The 13,077-nt window shown below is 34.9% G+C and overlaps 1 protein-coding gene across 5 annotated transcripts in view; it reads left to right on the forward strand.

Annotated features, from left to right (window-relative positions):
* Window positions 1–8,948, forward strand: part of CADM2 (cell adhesion molecule 2) — a 1,201,425-nt gene extending 1,192,477 nt beyond the window's left edge. For all 5 annotated transcript variants that reach the window (XM_043892917.1, XM_043892915.1, XM_043892916.1 and 2 more), the window contains 2 exons: window positions 322–447; window positions 1,312–8,948. In XM_043892917.1, the coding sequence (XP_043748852.1) occupies window positions 322–447; window positions 1,312–1,430 (245 nt within the window). In that variant the 3' untranslated portion in view covers window positions 1,431–8,948. The remainder of the gene's footprint in view (window positions 1–321; window positions 448–1,311) is intronic.
* Window positions 8,949–13,077: the final 4,129 nt, after the last annotated feature.

Below are 13,077 nucleotides of genomic sequence, written 5' to 3' on the forward strand. Positions count from 1 at the left end.
GATATAGTTGTGTTTGTCACATTTAAAAATACACATACTTTCAGGTGGAGAAGAGGAGAAAGAAAAGGCATATAACTATAGAAAATCATTTATGTGTACTTTTTACTGTCTCTCCCTTAAAATGTAAACTCAGTGGCAATGGTAATTTGTGTGTCAAATTTTATATGCTCAATATCTGTTGAGTAGATGATTGATGTAATACAGGTTTAAAAAAACTTTATTTTAATGTGCTACTTTCCAAAACAACTCATTCTAACGCAGATATGTACTCCATGTCTAAAATCACACTAACTAAAACAATATTTTTTCTCTTTTCTCAAGATCCCAATGCTCTGGCTGGCCAGACTGGCCCTGATCATGCTCTAATAGGAGGAATTGTGGCTGTAGTTGTATTTGTCACTCTATGTTCTATATTTTTGCTTGGACGATATCTGGCAAGACATAAAGGTAGGTTATATATAATAAGGCATTCTTAAATTCGGCAAAAAAAAATTCTAAAGACTAGCTTCATCATGAAATCTTATTCTGTGTGTGTGTGTATGTGCGTGTGTTTTGTGTGATGAGTGCTGAAACAGAGAGATCTGAATACTAAATTATTTCAGAGAATTCTTAATTATTTTACTCAACATTAAAGTTGGATTGGCTTAGCAAAATAATACTTGGCCAATAGCAAGAAGTCACAGAGTGAATCATTGGTTCAGGAAAAAAAAAAAGATATATATATATATATATATATAATATATATATATATATACACACACACGGGAGCAAGTTTGTAGTATATCTCTAGGACTGAAATTCAACTCTAATAGTAATCATTTGGTAATATTTCTGTTTGTAAGTTTATGGACACATATGTGGCTATATTAATGAGGAAAATATGTGATTTTTTTGCAATGGGTTAGGTAGAAAACTATTGGTATAAGCTACTTTTAAATGGAGTTACCAAAATGCATGTTGACACATTTGATGTGACCATTATCAACATCTGAACAAAGGGCCCTGATTGCTACAGCGGAGTGGATCACATGGTCTGTAGCCATCATTAAATAAATCAAAGTACTCATTACCCATGCCAGTTTGGTAGTTGCGTCTAGTTAACCTAGACACAGCTTCATCTGCAACATACACCTGAAAACCAAAAGAAAGTGTACAGCTTTAGAAGAGTGAACTGTATGGTTTCTTACACCTCAGAATATGTTTCAACATATAAGAAATCTGGTGTAAGTTTCTTTCTAAATGAATGTGACTTTAATACTGGTTATTTTACACTCTGACAAAACTAACATGGTTTTCTTCCAACACCCACAGGAACATATTTAACAAATGAAGCTAAAGGAGCGGAAGATGCCCCAGATGCTGACACAGCCATTATCAATGCTGAGGGCAGCCAAGTCAATGCTGAAGAAAAAAAAGAATATTTCATTTAAAATGCAGGCCAAGATTCTGAATTTTATGTACCAGGCTGGCTGCTGGAGAAAACTGGCTATCATCTTTCAGAATTCATTTCTACATCTTCTGCTACCTTTATTAACTTCCATATCGTACTGCTATCTGTAGCCAGTGTATGCCAACAATCAGCTGTCGAAAGCATCATTCTTTAATTACTGTACCATCCATAATGCAGGACATTTATTACTGCCTAAATTCCACACCATTGCTCTTTTAACATACAGTGCTTGAATATACAGCCTTAACAATGTTAATCATCTCCTTGGATCATGATATTGAATTGTTTTTGTATACTGAAAAAAAAAAAGTATGCAGAGCTTCCCCCACCCCCTCATTTTTGGCTCCCTTTAAATCAAAGATCTTGTAAACCTACCACTGGACAGCTTTCACAAGGAACAGGATTAGGTAAAGACGTAACATGCTTAAGTTCAATTCAGATGTGAGAGGTTTATGATGTTTTCTACATGTCTATCTTCAAAGACATGTTTTGGAAGCATATGCCCTAAAAAACACAAACTGAAATAAACTACTGTAGAATAGATTCTGGAATATTTGAGATTATACTGATAAAGCTGTATCAATTTGCTATTTAAAAATATAGTATTTGATACAGGAGCCATGAATATGGATTACAGTCATGACATGCTGTCTTATATAATTATATAGATCCTACCATTAGCTTATTTTAGCTTCATCTACCAATAAATTGTTACAAATATTTTACGATTTTGGGAATCACAAAGACTTCATTCATTTCTCTAATTTGATTCTGTAATTTATTTGCTCCATAAAGACTCACCTGCCTAAACAAAATTGAAATATCCATAGGGCACAATTTTGAAACATTTTAGTATCTGTATATAGTGCATATAATAAATCCAATTAAACATTATTTGATACATATTTAACTTTTTTGGCTGTAGGTAATCAGTCATGAGTAAGCATTTTCTAATGTCCATTATATCCCTTTAGATATTACTTAAACCAATATTATAAGTAGATAACATGTATTAGTATTTTTGTCTGTATGTCCTAGCACTGTTCACCAACAAATTTTTCTAGTTCTTGTTAATTTTTGTTATACAATGGAAGCACAATGTTATAAGGAAAGGTAATTTTAAGCTAACAACCAGTGCACAGCCTCAGGTTTTAAATTACAACCACAGTTGAATAATAATCTAAAATAAACTCTTAGTTTGCTAAAAATTTACAAATTTTAATTTGGCAGTTCCAGAGCTGCTTACCTATGTTGGTTTGCCAAAAAGAAGTGTTTGAGATATGTTTTCTGTATAAATGAACTAATTCTTTATATTAAATTCCTGTCTATGCATTTTGTGAGGTATAAACATATGAAACAGTGAGTGATAGAGAATTCCTGCCATAATTTTAACTCCAAGGTGAAAGTCTCTTTCTCTGGATTATTTCTGAAATTTTGATGTATTTAACCATTAAGAAATGCTGTATTCTTAAATATGACACAGAGTCAATCTGAAGTCATATTATTTCTCCTAGTAAAAGACAATAATGCTAGATTAGTTGTCATTAGATTTATTGATACTCTATGCTAAAGATTAAAAATCCAGTTAGATAAAAATTATTTTCCCATTGACAAGAATTGCACCTTTAGGAAGAAAAAGAATATGACAATATGGTAGCTATACTTGTGATGTCTGAAAGCATGATGGCCTATGGTTTTAAGAATAATATCTTGGAATTTATTTTTGGGAAATGAGAATGGTTGAGTATGACATCATGTATTAATATCAAATGAAAGACAAGGGTGCTGTATCTTAGATTATTTATCAGAAAAGTATAAATCTTTTAAGGACAACGTTAGACTTTTAATTTTTTTGATTGTTGAAGCATTTATCTTGTTGATTTCTTACAAAAGAAAAAGGACGATGTCAGTCAAGCAGCACTTTTTCAGAATATACAGAACATAAATAATATGATGTGGTTGAGTGTTAACATAATAAATCATATACAGTATGACAATTTTAAGGAAATAAGTCTGCATTGATGTGATTGCATGCTTGTTTTTACAGTTCACTCCATACCATCTGTGGAAAAAATGCAATAATATGTTAATATAGTATGGTAGTTTGAGAGAATCAGGTAGGTGCTACTAGACACATTGAAACTAGAATAGGTTTATAAACTGTTCATATCTTTCAATGCATAATCTTTAGAAAGACTCCACAAAGCAAAATTCATTCTGTTAGTACAAAATGGAAAGGTTCTTATTACAGAAGTAAGTTGTATAAACTGCATCATCAATTACTATTTAAAGCCTAATTTCAGGATGCATTTACAAAATTGCTACTCTCCATTGATGCTGTATTTACATCCCTCTTCATTTCATCTGTATTCTACTTGGCTCCAACTGCTAAACTGTTGCCTAAATAACTCAATCATTATTTATAGCACTATAAAATTAGAAATCCAAAATTGGTTACAATTCAAGACTTTTGACTCTTTTAACCCTTGACAGTAATATAAAAACTCATTGGAAGCCTGTAAAAGAAACTAACTGGTGTATTATGATTTGTGAGCTCTAATCAAATATTTTGACAGCTAAAATAGATATGAATTAGATATCATTTCAGTTACTGAAAGTAAATAGCAATGGAGTTATATTTTCCTATCTTAAAAAAAATTATTTGATTTCCACCAATGAAAGAAATTGTAAAAATTCTGTTCATTTCTATAAAAATCAGAAAAAATGAAATAAATATATAAACGAACCATTTCAATTGCCATGACTGAAATGTGCACATTTTATGCCCAGAGAGCCAAATTCGGTCATTGCTTAGGGAGCACCATAGCCACAGAACATAATGAAAGGAGTGCGCACAGACACACCCCCCAGTAGAATATGGAACATTATTCTTTACCCAAAGTAACTCTTCTCTGCCAGCGTACTGTTTACAGTGTAAATTGTCCTCCATCAAAAAAGTGTAAACAGCATTCTTTTTTTTTTTTTTTTGGTTTCCATATTTGAATGTCCTAGATAAAACAATTATCAAAATTAGGGAGAAAAGGAAAGTTTGTGAGTGAAAGAGCAAAGACAGAGAGCATGAACATAGTCGTGTGTTTGTGTGTGTGTGTGTGTGTGTATGTGTGCATGAGAGACAGAAAGAGATTTCAACTTGTTTTCTTTTACCAGAGAATCCAAGAAGCAGTTTAAGGAACCTGATATTGAAGTTTAATCTAGACACTGGATGATATCATGTTGATTCAAGATGTTTAATCTTGCATTGAAACCCCACAATTAAAGACACAAATAGAGAAAGAAAACTAACTTTCCTAAATATGGCAAAGAAGCTAACACCTCATTTATTTTTATTTCTTTGTAAAAATATAAATATCTCAATTAAAAGGACAGGCTCACTTGTAATTACGCACTCATGATTGTAATGGCATTGAGATTCCATACAGGCCCATGTACAGTAGCTGTTGGATGGTGATGGTTCTTCCATGTAACATAGCAGTTATCGTGTAATTTAGTGCCACTTATTGCAAAGTGTTACCAAGGGGAACATCTAAAAGACCTTTTTGGATATAAGGATAATTGAATTATAAGTATGAAATTTCATGTTCCTTTTTTTAAATGTGGAGAAACTGCAGAACCTCATGTCTTACTGCAAAGTCCCCATCACATGGCTAATGACTTAGCGCCCTCTAAAAATGCCCCCTGTAATCCCCCTTTGCACATGGTGGTCTGTGATGAACATGCAAAACAAAGCAAACAGAACACAACTGGCAACTTCAGAAGAAGGAAATAAAACACCTAATGAGAATTACGGAGTAATGCTTTTTATTAAGTGGCACAAAAGACACACAAAAACTATGCAAATATAGGTAACTACCGTGTACGTACATGTAAGTATCTTGTACTTGCTGTGTATGGATGTTGGAAACCCATGTAATTATAATATGCATTTTGAATATTGGGAAAGAGGAAATCTTAGTGTAGATAATAGAACTTGTTTTGAAATATACGCTGGCAATATTGAAATACACTCAGTGCAATATCTGTAATTCTATTGCTGGATACTTCATGCAAAGGGATTTTAAAGAACTCTTCAACAAGATCTAAGAGGTTGCTAATCTTCACTTCCCACATATTAAACCATTAGTTAAAAATACAATGGACATAACACCACGTTAAGCTTTTCTTGCTTAATCATTAACATTACACAATACAATTATCTGGCCTAGTTTTTAGTGTTACTGGAGAGAAAGACATAACCTGAGTTTTCAACTTCGATTCAGAGCTAATTGAATTTGGAGTTCTTATACTTTCTTTGAAGTGTATGTATGTTTTAATGGGTTGTGGGACTTTTATTACAAGTACAAATCTACTCAAAAAAACATACGTTACCTTTAATAGTTAGAGTCACTATAGCTTAATGGAAATTTCTTATGATAATTTTATTTTTCAATTCATTTTTCTCTTTCTCTCTCTATTTCAATCCAAACATGCCCTTTGCACTTCACTTATACCCTTCCAAAGGCAATGGATTGAAGGTAGCAAGATTATAAAGAGAGCTAAAGGGGACAACATGTAAAAATGGGTTCTAAACTCATCAGCATTTTTATGTATTGAGATTATTAATATTGAATGCAATAGTTATTGGATAGAGCTGGTAAGTTCTCTGCCATGCATACTTACAATAATCCTTCTACCTCTCACTTTTAACATGGGCTATGATACTTCGATATAAATAGAAGAAATAATTACAAGATATCCCAGGAAGCACTCTTTTGGGACTATCCTAACAGTCCACTCCCCACCCCCTGGGACATCTCAAAAGCCAACTTTACTTTTAGTGTAACTCAGTGGTGTATGGATCTGCATTTGTTTTCCTTTTTCTGTCATTAACTTTTCCTATAAGCAAACTATAATAACTTTAAAAGGATAGTTCCTCTCACTCTTATTTACTATTTCAATGTGATATAATTGTGCTGATTAAAAAAATCAAATGGCAACACTTTGCAATCCAACCTGACATTTCATTTACTGTTTAGAATGAAACAATTTCTTATAAATTAATACTATGCTTTTAAGTAAATATCATATATGTAATTTTATTTGCCCAAGAAGTGTTATTCTGTAAGATAAATATTTAAGTATTTAAAACTGCCTCCTTATTAACAAATAATCCCAGAATGAGTGCAAAGTATTGCCACAAATACCCACTTTATTTTGCCTGCATAGAAACAATATGAATTCTTCAAATCATATAATTTAATTGTTCTAAAAGGAAATGGCATTTTAAAAGCAGATTTTTCTTTAGGAAAAAAATGATACAAAAATGATCTCAAAGTATGATGCTTAAAGTAAGATTTTTCTATGTTATGTGGTTATGTTATAAATAATATTTGCTGTATTTTCTACCATCATATATATATATGTACATACATATATATATATATGTTTCACAAGAAATGTATGGTTATTTTGGAGAGAATGGGCCCAAATGTGAAAACGATGTAAAGCAAAACCACTATTTTCCCCTATGAATATACTGTATATTTCAAAAGAAGAAACTTAAAAGATATTTGAAGATTGCAGGGGCAAAAGAAAAACCTACCAGGGCTCAGCACTTAAGCACTTTTCCCACATCCAGGGTCGGAACAACAGTGATTCCTACATGAACTTTTAAGTGAGGTATGAAATGCCACATTACACTTCTCTTCCACACAGTACTGTCAAACCTCAAATGTTTTCTTTCTTCAGATACTTTTCCTTGTACATGAAACTAGGAGACACTTTCTCTTTATATTTGCTGATAGTGAAAGTTATATGCAATAAAATATTTGATGGTTGAAAGTAGTGTTCACCAGTTGGTTAAAAAAACTATGAAATGTAAACTGAATTGTTATCTCTTTATCCTTTTTGCTTTTCTCTGTGTTTCTAATGTATGGAATGAGTCTCATAAATAGAAAAATAAGTTAGAAAATTTTCAAAACTAGTACTCTTTCTCCTAACAAGTGTATAAAACTAATCTCTTTATGAATTTATTTAACTGTACCTGCTGTATTTGTTGTAGATTCAATGATGGAGTTAACTAGTAACCCAAGGGTTTATGAGTTCGGGATTACTGACATGTTTATTTTCATATTCTGTTCACATCAATATTTGTGAATTGTTTGTTTAGCTTTTCATTCAACCAAAAAATATTCCCTCAACAAAGCTCCATTTTTATCATAAATATTTCAACATAACTAACATCAGAACAAGTCTGCCATGTTAAAAAGAATTTAAAGACTTATCTCTGAAAATGGTACCCAGAAACGCGGGTGTTCCCGGTAACGTAGCTTCCAAAAATAAAATGTTCTACTTATGTGACATGAAATTCATAGCTTTTGGAAGGGTATATTTATGACAGCATAAAAATAAATTCTGTGCTGTAAAGAAGATGCACTGAAATAAAACATATTGCACAGAAGATAGAGAAACACAATTATTGAATCTACTGTTATCATTAACATTTTCAAAAACCAAAATGCATATTGTAATATTAGGTACATGACACTTGCATGTTGATATGCCTATATACTTACAAGTATTCAATGTGTACTCAGTGGCGCTTAAAATATGTCATGTACTACTCTTATAAACATTCTTACAGGGTTCCCATTTGCACCTCATCTTTCAGTAAAGTCTTGTCAGAAAAAAACTGTCTGATACATATGGAAAAATAAAATTTGAATTTTAGTTATCTGTTGGACATTACTGAATTGTCTATTCATTTAGTTCATTTTCTTAGGCTTGTTAACAGAAAGGTGGAAATTTCTTTTCTCCCACTGACAGATTATAAAATATACCACAAAGCATATTCTTTTATGCCACGACATTATTTTGCATACCTTTTTTCAACTGCATACATTATCCATTCATTTTATACTTCCTCAGTGATGCCCATTTTCTTTGTAAGTTCCTAAATGGAAGTTTTAAAAAGTTAAGCAGTAGTAAAATAAATGTTATATTATTTGTACAACATATAATTGTTACTCTTTGGAATGTGTGAACCTTGTAACATGCTGACTAAGGGTTAAAAAAATGTTGCCGACTTAAGGAAATTTGCTTGAGATTGCCAAAATTCCAAAATCCTGTAAAGATAATTTTACAATCACTTCCATGTGTTTACTAATGTTGACTAGGAACAGAAGCAAAAATACTTACATCCTTTTAATTTTCACACTCTAACCAGTATTATATATTTCAACTACCTAAGATAATGCAATTAATAGCATATTCATCCTAAGCTTATGCCAATAAGAATTTGAGATAAGCTTTTAAATTTATGGAGGATTTTCTTTGTGTCTTTGGAAGTTCACTTACCATAAGGTATTTTATAATCTACTTTAAATAACAGATTTTGTTATACAGGGTAAGCCAAAGGCTGTACAAGAATTAGTGTCTGGGTCTGATATTTGTGTTAGACCATGAAATATTCCATTAAAATGTATCTGTAAATACAAGGCAAGATTTTGTATCTGGTTTATTTTATGAAATAACATTTACTTATTTTAATTAATTTTTCCTAGCAAAAGAAGCCCTGTGATACATGTCAGCAAATTTGATACTGTGTGTAAAAGCAGGTTCAGCATCACAAGAAAATGACATCTGAAATAGTACATTCGTAGACGCAATTCTTTATTTCTTTTAAAGTTACCCAAAATGCCCACTTTTCTTCAGCTCTACCACCAAATGCATATATGACATCCACATTTCCAGATAAATCAATCCCATGTTTTCATAATAGCAAGTGTTATTTCAGTCAAAATATTCTTTGGTATTTTTTAAATCAAGGGAAGATACTGATAAACTTTATTTTTTTATTTTTTTTTATTATTATTTTTTTTTTCCAGTGGGTTTTGTCATACATTGATATGAATCAGCCATGGATTTACATGTATTCCCAATCCCGCTGATAAACTTTAATTAGTAATTACATGGCAGTTTTAGGCTTTGAGAGGGATTTTCATAATGTGATAATCCCCGGATGATGCTAAAAATAAGTGTACATTCTATTAAAACAAGAATTTCCAGGAAATAGTTTTAAAAGGTTTTCAAACCATACTGTTTTGTGAAATTTAATAATTAAATTTTCCTTCCAAGTAATGACCACTTTCTTTGCTTTGGCATTGCTATATTGGAGGAAGAAGTGGGAAAATTCTAATAAAAAAAGTAATTATAAAAGGTCTTATGACTTAATCAAACTGAAAAACAAGTAGCCTATTTTTTAACCGCTGTTCATAGTCTGAAATTCAATGGGTATTTCTATGGAGGTTTTCTATTTGACTTTTTAATGGGTCTGATTAATATTAAATCTTTACTATGCTGAAAATTTAAGAAATTAACTCATCTTCTGAAGAGTGTCTGTAAGAAAGACCAGAGTCAATACATTATTTAAAAAACCTTAAAACATGTGTCCTGTACATACTTTTAATACTTTAATTCATTTTGTTTTTACTAAACTGGATTCTTACACAGATGGAGGGTGCATATAATATGAACACATGGCAGATTTAGGGAATGCATATTCAGGTAGATTCGAGTTGGTATACAATAATGATGTAGTGTGGGTTTTTTTAAACTAATATGGTATTTCTGGAAAGCAACATAATATTACTGGAATGTGGTAATCACTCACTCTACTATTTGAAAATATATTTAGTAAAATGGGTGTAACATGAATATGTGAGAGTATATCAGGAAATTAATTTATTTCAATGTGTTGGGAGAAAAAAATAACTAGAAGTCACCTGGAAAATTCCTAAAGGTAAGGTTTGTGCATTTGGCAATATTACCAAATGAGAACATGCCCTAATACCCTTCTGCCAGAGATCAGAGAAATTTCCTTAAATGGGATCACAAAGGGTCAGCAATCTCACCAACTCCTCAGCTCAATGACAAGGTGTTTTGGAGATGTAAGGACTCCTATTTTAACTACATAATCCACCAATGACATCTTCCTTTGCTTCAAAGGCTTCCCAGGTGGCTCAGTTGTAAAGAATCCATCTGCTATTGTAGGAGATACAGAAGATGGATGGTTTGCTCCCTGGCTTGGGAAGATCCCCTATAGGAGGAAATGGCAACTCACTCTATATTCTTGCTTGGAAAATCCCATGGACAGAGAAGCCTGGTGGGCTACAGTCCATGGGGTTACAAAGAGTCAGACATGACTAAGTGGCTGAGCACACACGCAAGCCTATCAAAGTTGCACCTCTGGCTGTAAATTATTCATTCTTCTGCTTCAGACTATTTCCTGCTCTTAAGCACCAAATAACACATATATTGTCTCATGTGACACTGAGGTATTTTCTTTGCCCTGTAAGTAGATAGAAGGCCTTAGTACTTTTAATCATATTTTGCTTACAGATGTTTCTGCTAATCTGGTGGAGTCCTGTAAAATCAGGCATACACAGAGTATTTTGTATAGAGACTAGGGAACATTTTAAGTCTAACTGTAGTAGAGTCTGGCCAGTTACAGCCCTTAGCACGGGGCAATTGCTGGGCATGTTTACTCCATGCCTTCTTACCAAGCAAAGGTTACGGGGGACCATTAGTGCTCCTGCTCAGCCATTGGTCAGCGCTGCTGTGGGCTCCTCCCCCAAGCAACTAACTGTCAGTGAGCAACCTTTAGTGAGGGCATTCAGCCAAAGTTGGCAAAGTGGTGGTCATCAGGCTGAGAGTGAGGTAAGAGGCAGATCCCGACATTTTCCCAAGGCCCTTTGGCTCATCCAGCCTTGGGGCCAGAAGATGACCTGGGAGGCCCAGGGAACAGGCTGTGCAGGGATCCAGGGCCACATATTGGACAGGACCAGGCCTTGAAGCAGCTGTGAACCTCTCCCCCACCCTCACCTCTGCAACCTGATAGTTGCAGCCTATGGGACCCGGCTCCCTCCCTGCCCACCATTTGGGCCACCTGAGGAGCCTAAGGGTTGGCACCTGATTCCCTCAGCCATGACAGCTGAGCAGGGTCTGAGGACCTGGCCCTGAGGAAGCCACCAACTGAACTCTGCCTCCTCTTAGCCAGAACCAGGGCCTTTGAAGGGAAAGTTTGTGCCTTCAGACCTTGCTCTTTCTTTTTGGAAGAGACGATAACATTCCTTCTCTCCTTTGATAAGAGATTTGCAAGAATATCAATACCTGAACTTTTTCCTGAGAGTCCACGGGTCTCCTTTTAGCCCTGAAATTAGCTCATGAAAGAGGCTATCAGAAGTCATCAGTTCAGTTCAGTACAGTTGCTCAGTCATGTCCAACTCTTTGCGACCCCATGGATTGCAGCAAGCCAGGCCTCCCTGTCCATTGCCAACTGCCAGAGTTTACTCAAACCCATGTCCATTGAGTCAGTGATGCCATCCAACCATCTCATCCTCTGTTGTCCCCTTCTCCTCCTTCCTTAAATCTTTCCCAACATCAGGGTCTTTTCTAATGAGTCAGTTCTTCACATCAGGTGGCCAAAGTGTTGGAGTTTCAGCCTCAGCATCAGTCCTTCCAATGAATACTCAGGACTGATTTCCTTTAGGATGGACTGGTTGGATCTCCTAGCTGTCCAAGGGACTCTCAAGAGTCTTCTCCAACACCACAGTTCAAAAGCATCAATTCTTCAGCACTCAGCTTTCTTTAGGGTCCAACTCTGACATCTATACATGACTACTGGAAAAACCATAGCTTTGACTAGATGGACCTTTGTTGGCAAAGTAATGTCTCTGTTTTTTAATTGGTTGTCTAGGTTGGTCATAACTTTTCTTCCAAGGAGCAAGGGTCTTTTAATTTCATGGCTGCAATCATCATCTGAAGTGATTTTGGAGCCCAGAAAAAGAAGTCATAGTGTTGATTTAGTTGCTATGTCATGTCCAATTCTTTTGTGACTCCAGATACCATAGCCCGCCAGACTCCTCTGTCCATAGGATTATCCCAGACAGGAATGCTGTAGTTGGTTGACATTTCCTTCTCCAGGGGAGTTTCCCAACCCAAGGACTGAGCCTACTTCTCCTGTGGCTCCTGTGCTTCAGGCAGTTTTTTTTTGTTGTTTGTTTGTTTGTTTTTAACCACTGTGCCACCAGGGAAAGGCTTCCCAGGCGAGACCCTGGTAAAAAACTCACCTACCAATACAGATGCAAGAGATGTGGATTTAGTCCTTGGGTTGGGAAGGTCCCGTGAAGATTGAAATGGCAACTGACTGCAGTATTCTTGTCTGGGATAATCCCATGGACAGAGAAGCCTGGCAGGCTACAGTCCATGGGCTTCCCAAGAGTCAGACACAACGTGCTCAGTCACTTTCATCATGTCTGACTCTGTGATGCCATGGACTGTAGCCTGCCAGGCTCCTCTGTCCATGGAATTCTCTGGGCAGGAATATTGGAATGGGTTGCCATGTCTTCCTGCAGAGAATCTTCCTGATCCAGGGAGCAAACACACATCTCTTGCATCTCCTGCTTTACAGGAAGATTCTTTACCCCTGAGCCACCAAGGAAGCCCCTACCTGACCATGACCTGACCTCAAGAACAAAGGTTCTGACACCCAGAAGTTTGCTACAACTAACCATCCCCTCCCCCTTCCTCTTTCCTAGAAAAGGGTTTGCTGAAAGCTTTCTGGGAGCTTG

This window comes from Cervus elaphus, chromosome 31, assembly GCF_910594005.1.
Source record: "Cervus elaphus chromosome 31, mCerEla1.1, whole genome shotgun sequence".
NCBI lineage: Eukaryota > Metazoa > Chordata > Mammalia > Artiodactyla > Cervidae > Cervus > Cervus elaphus.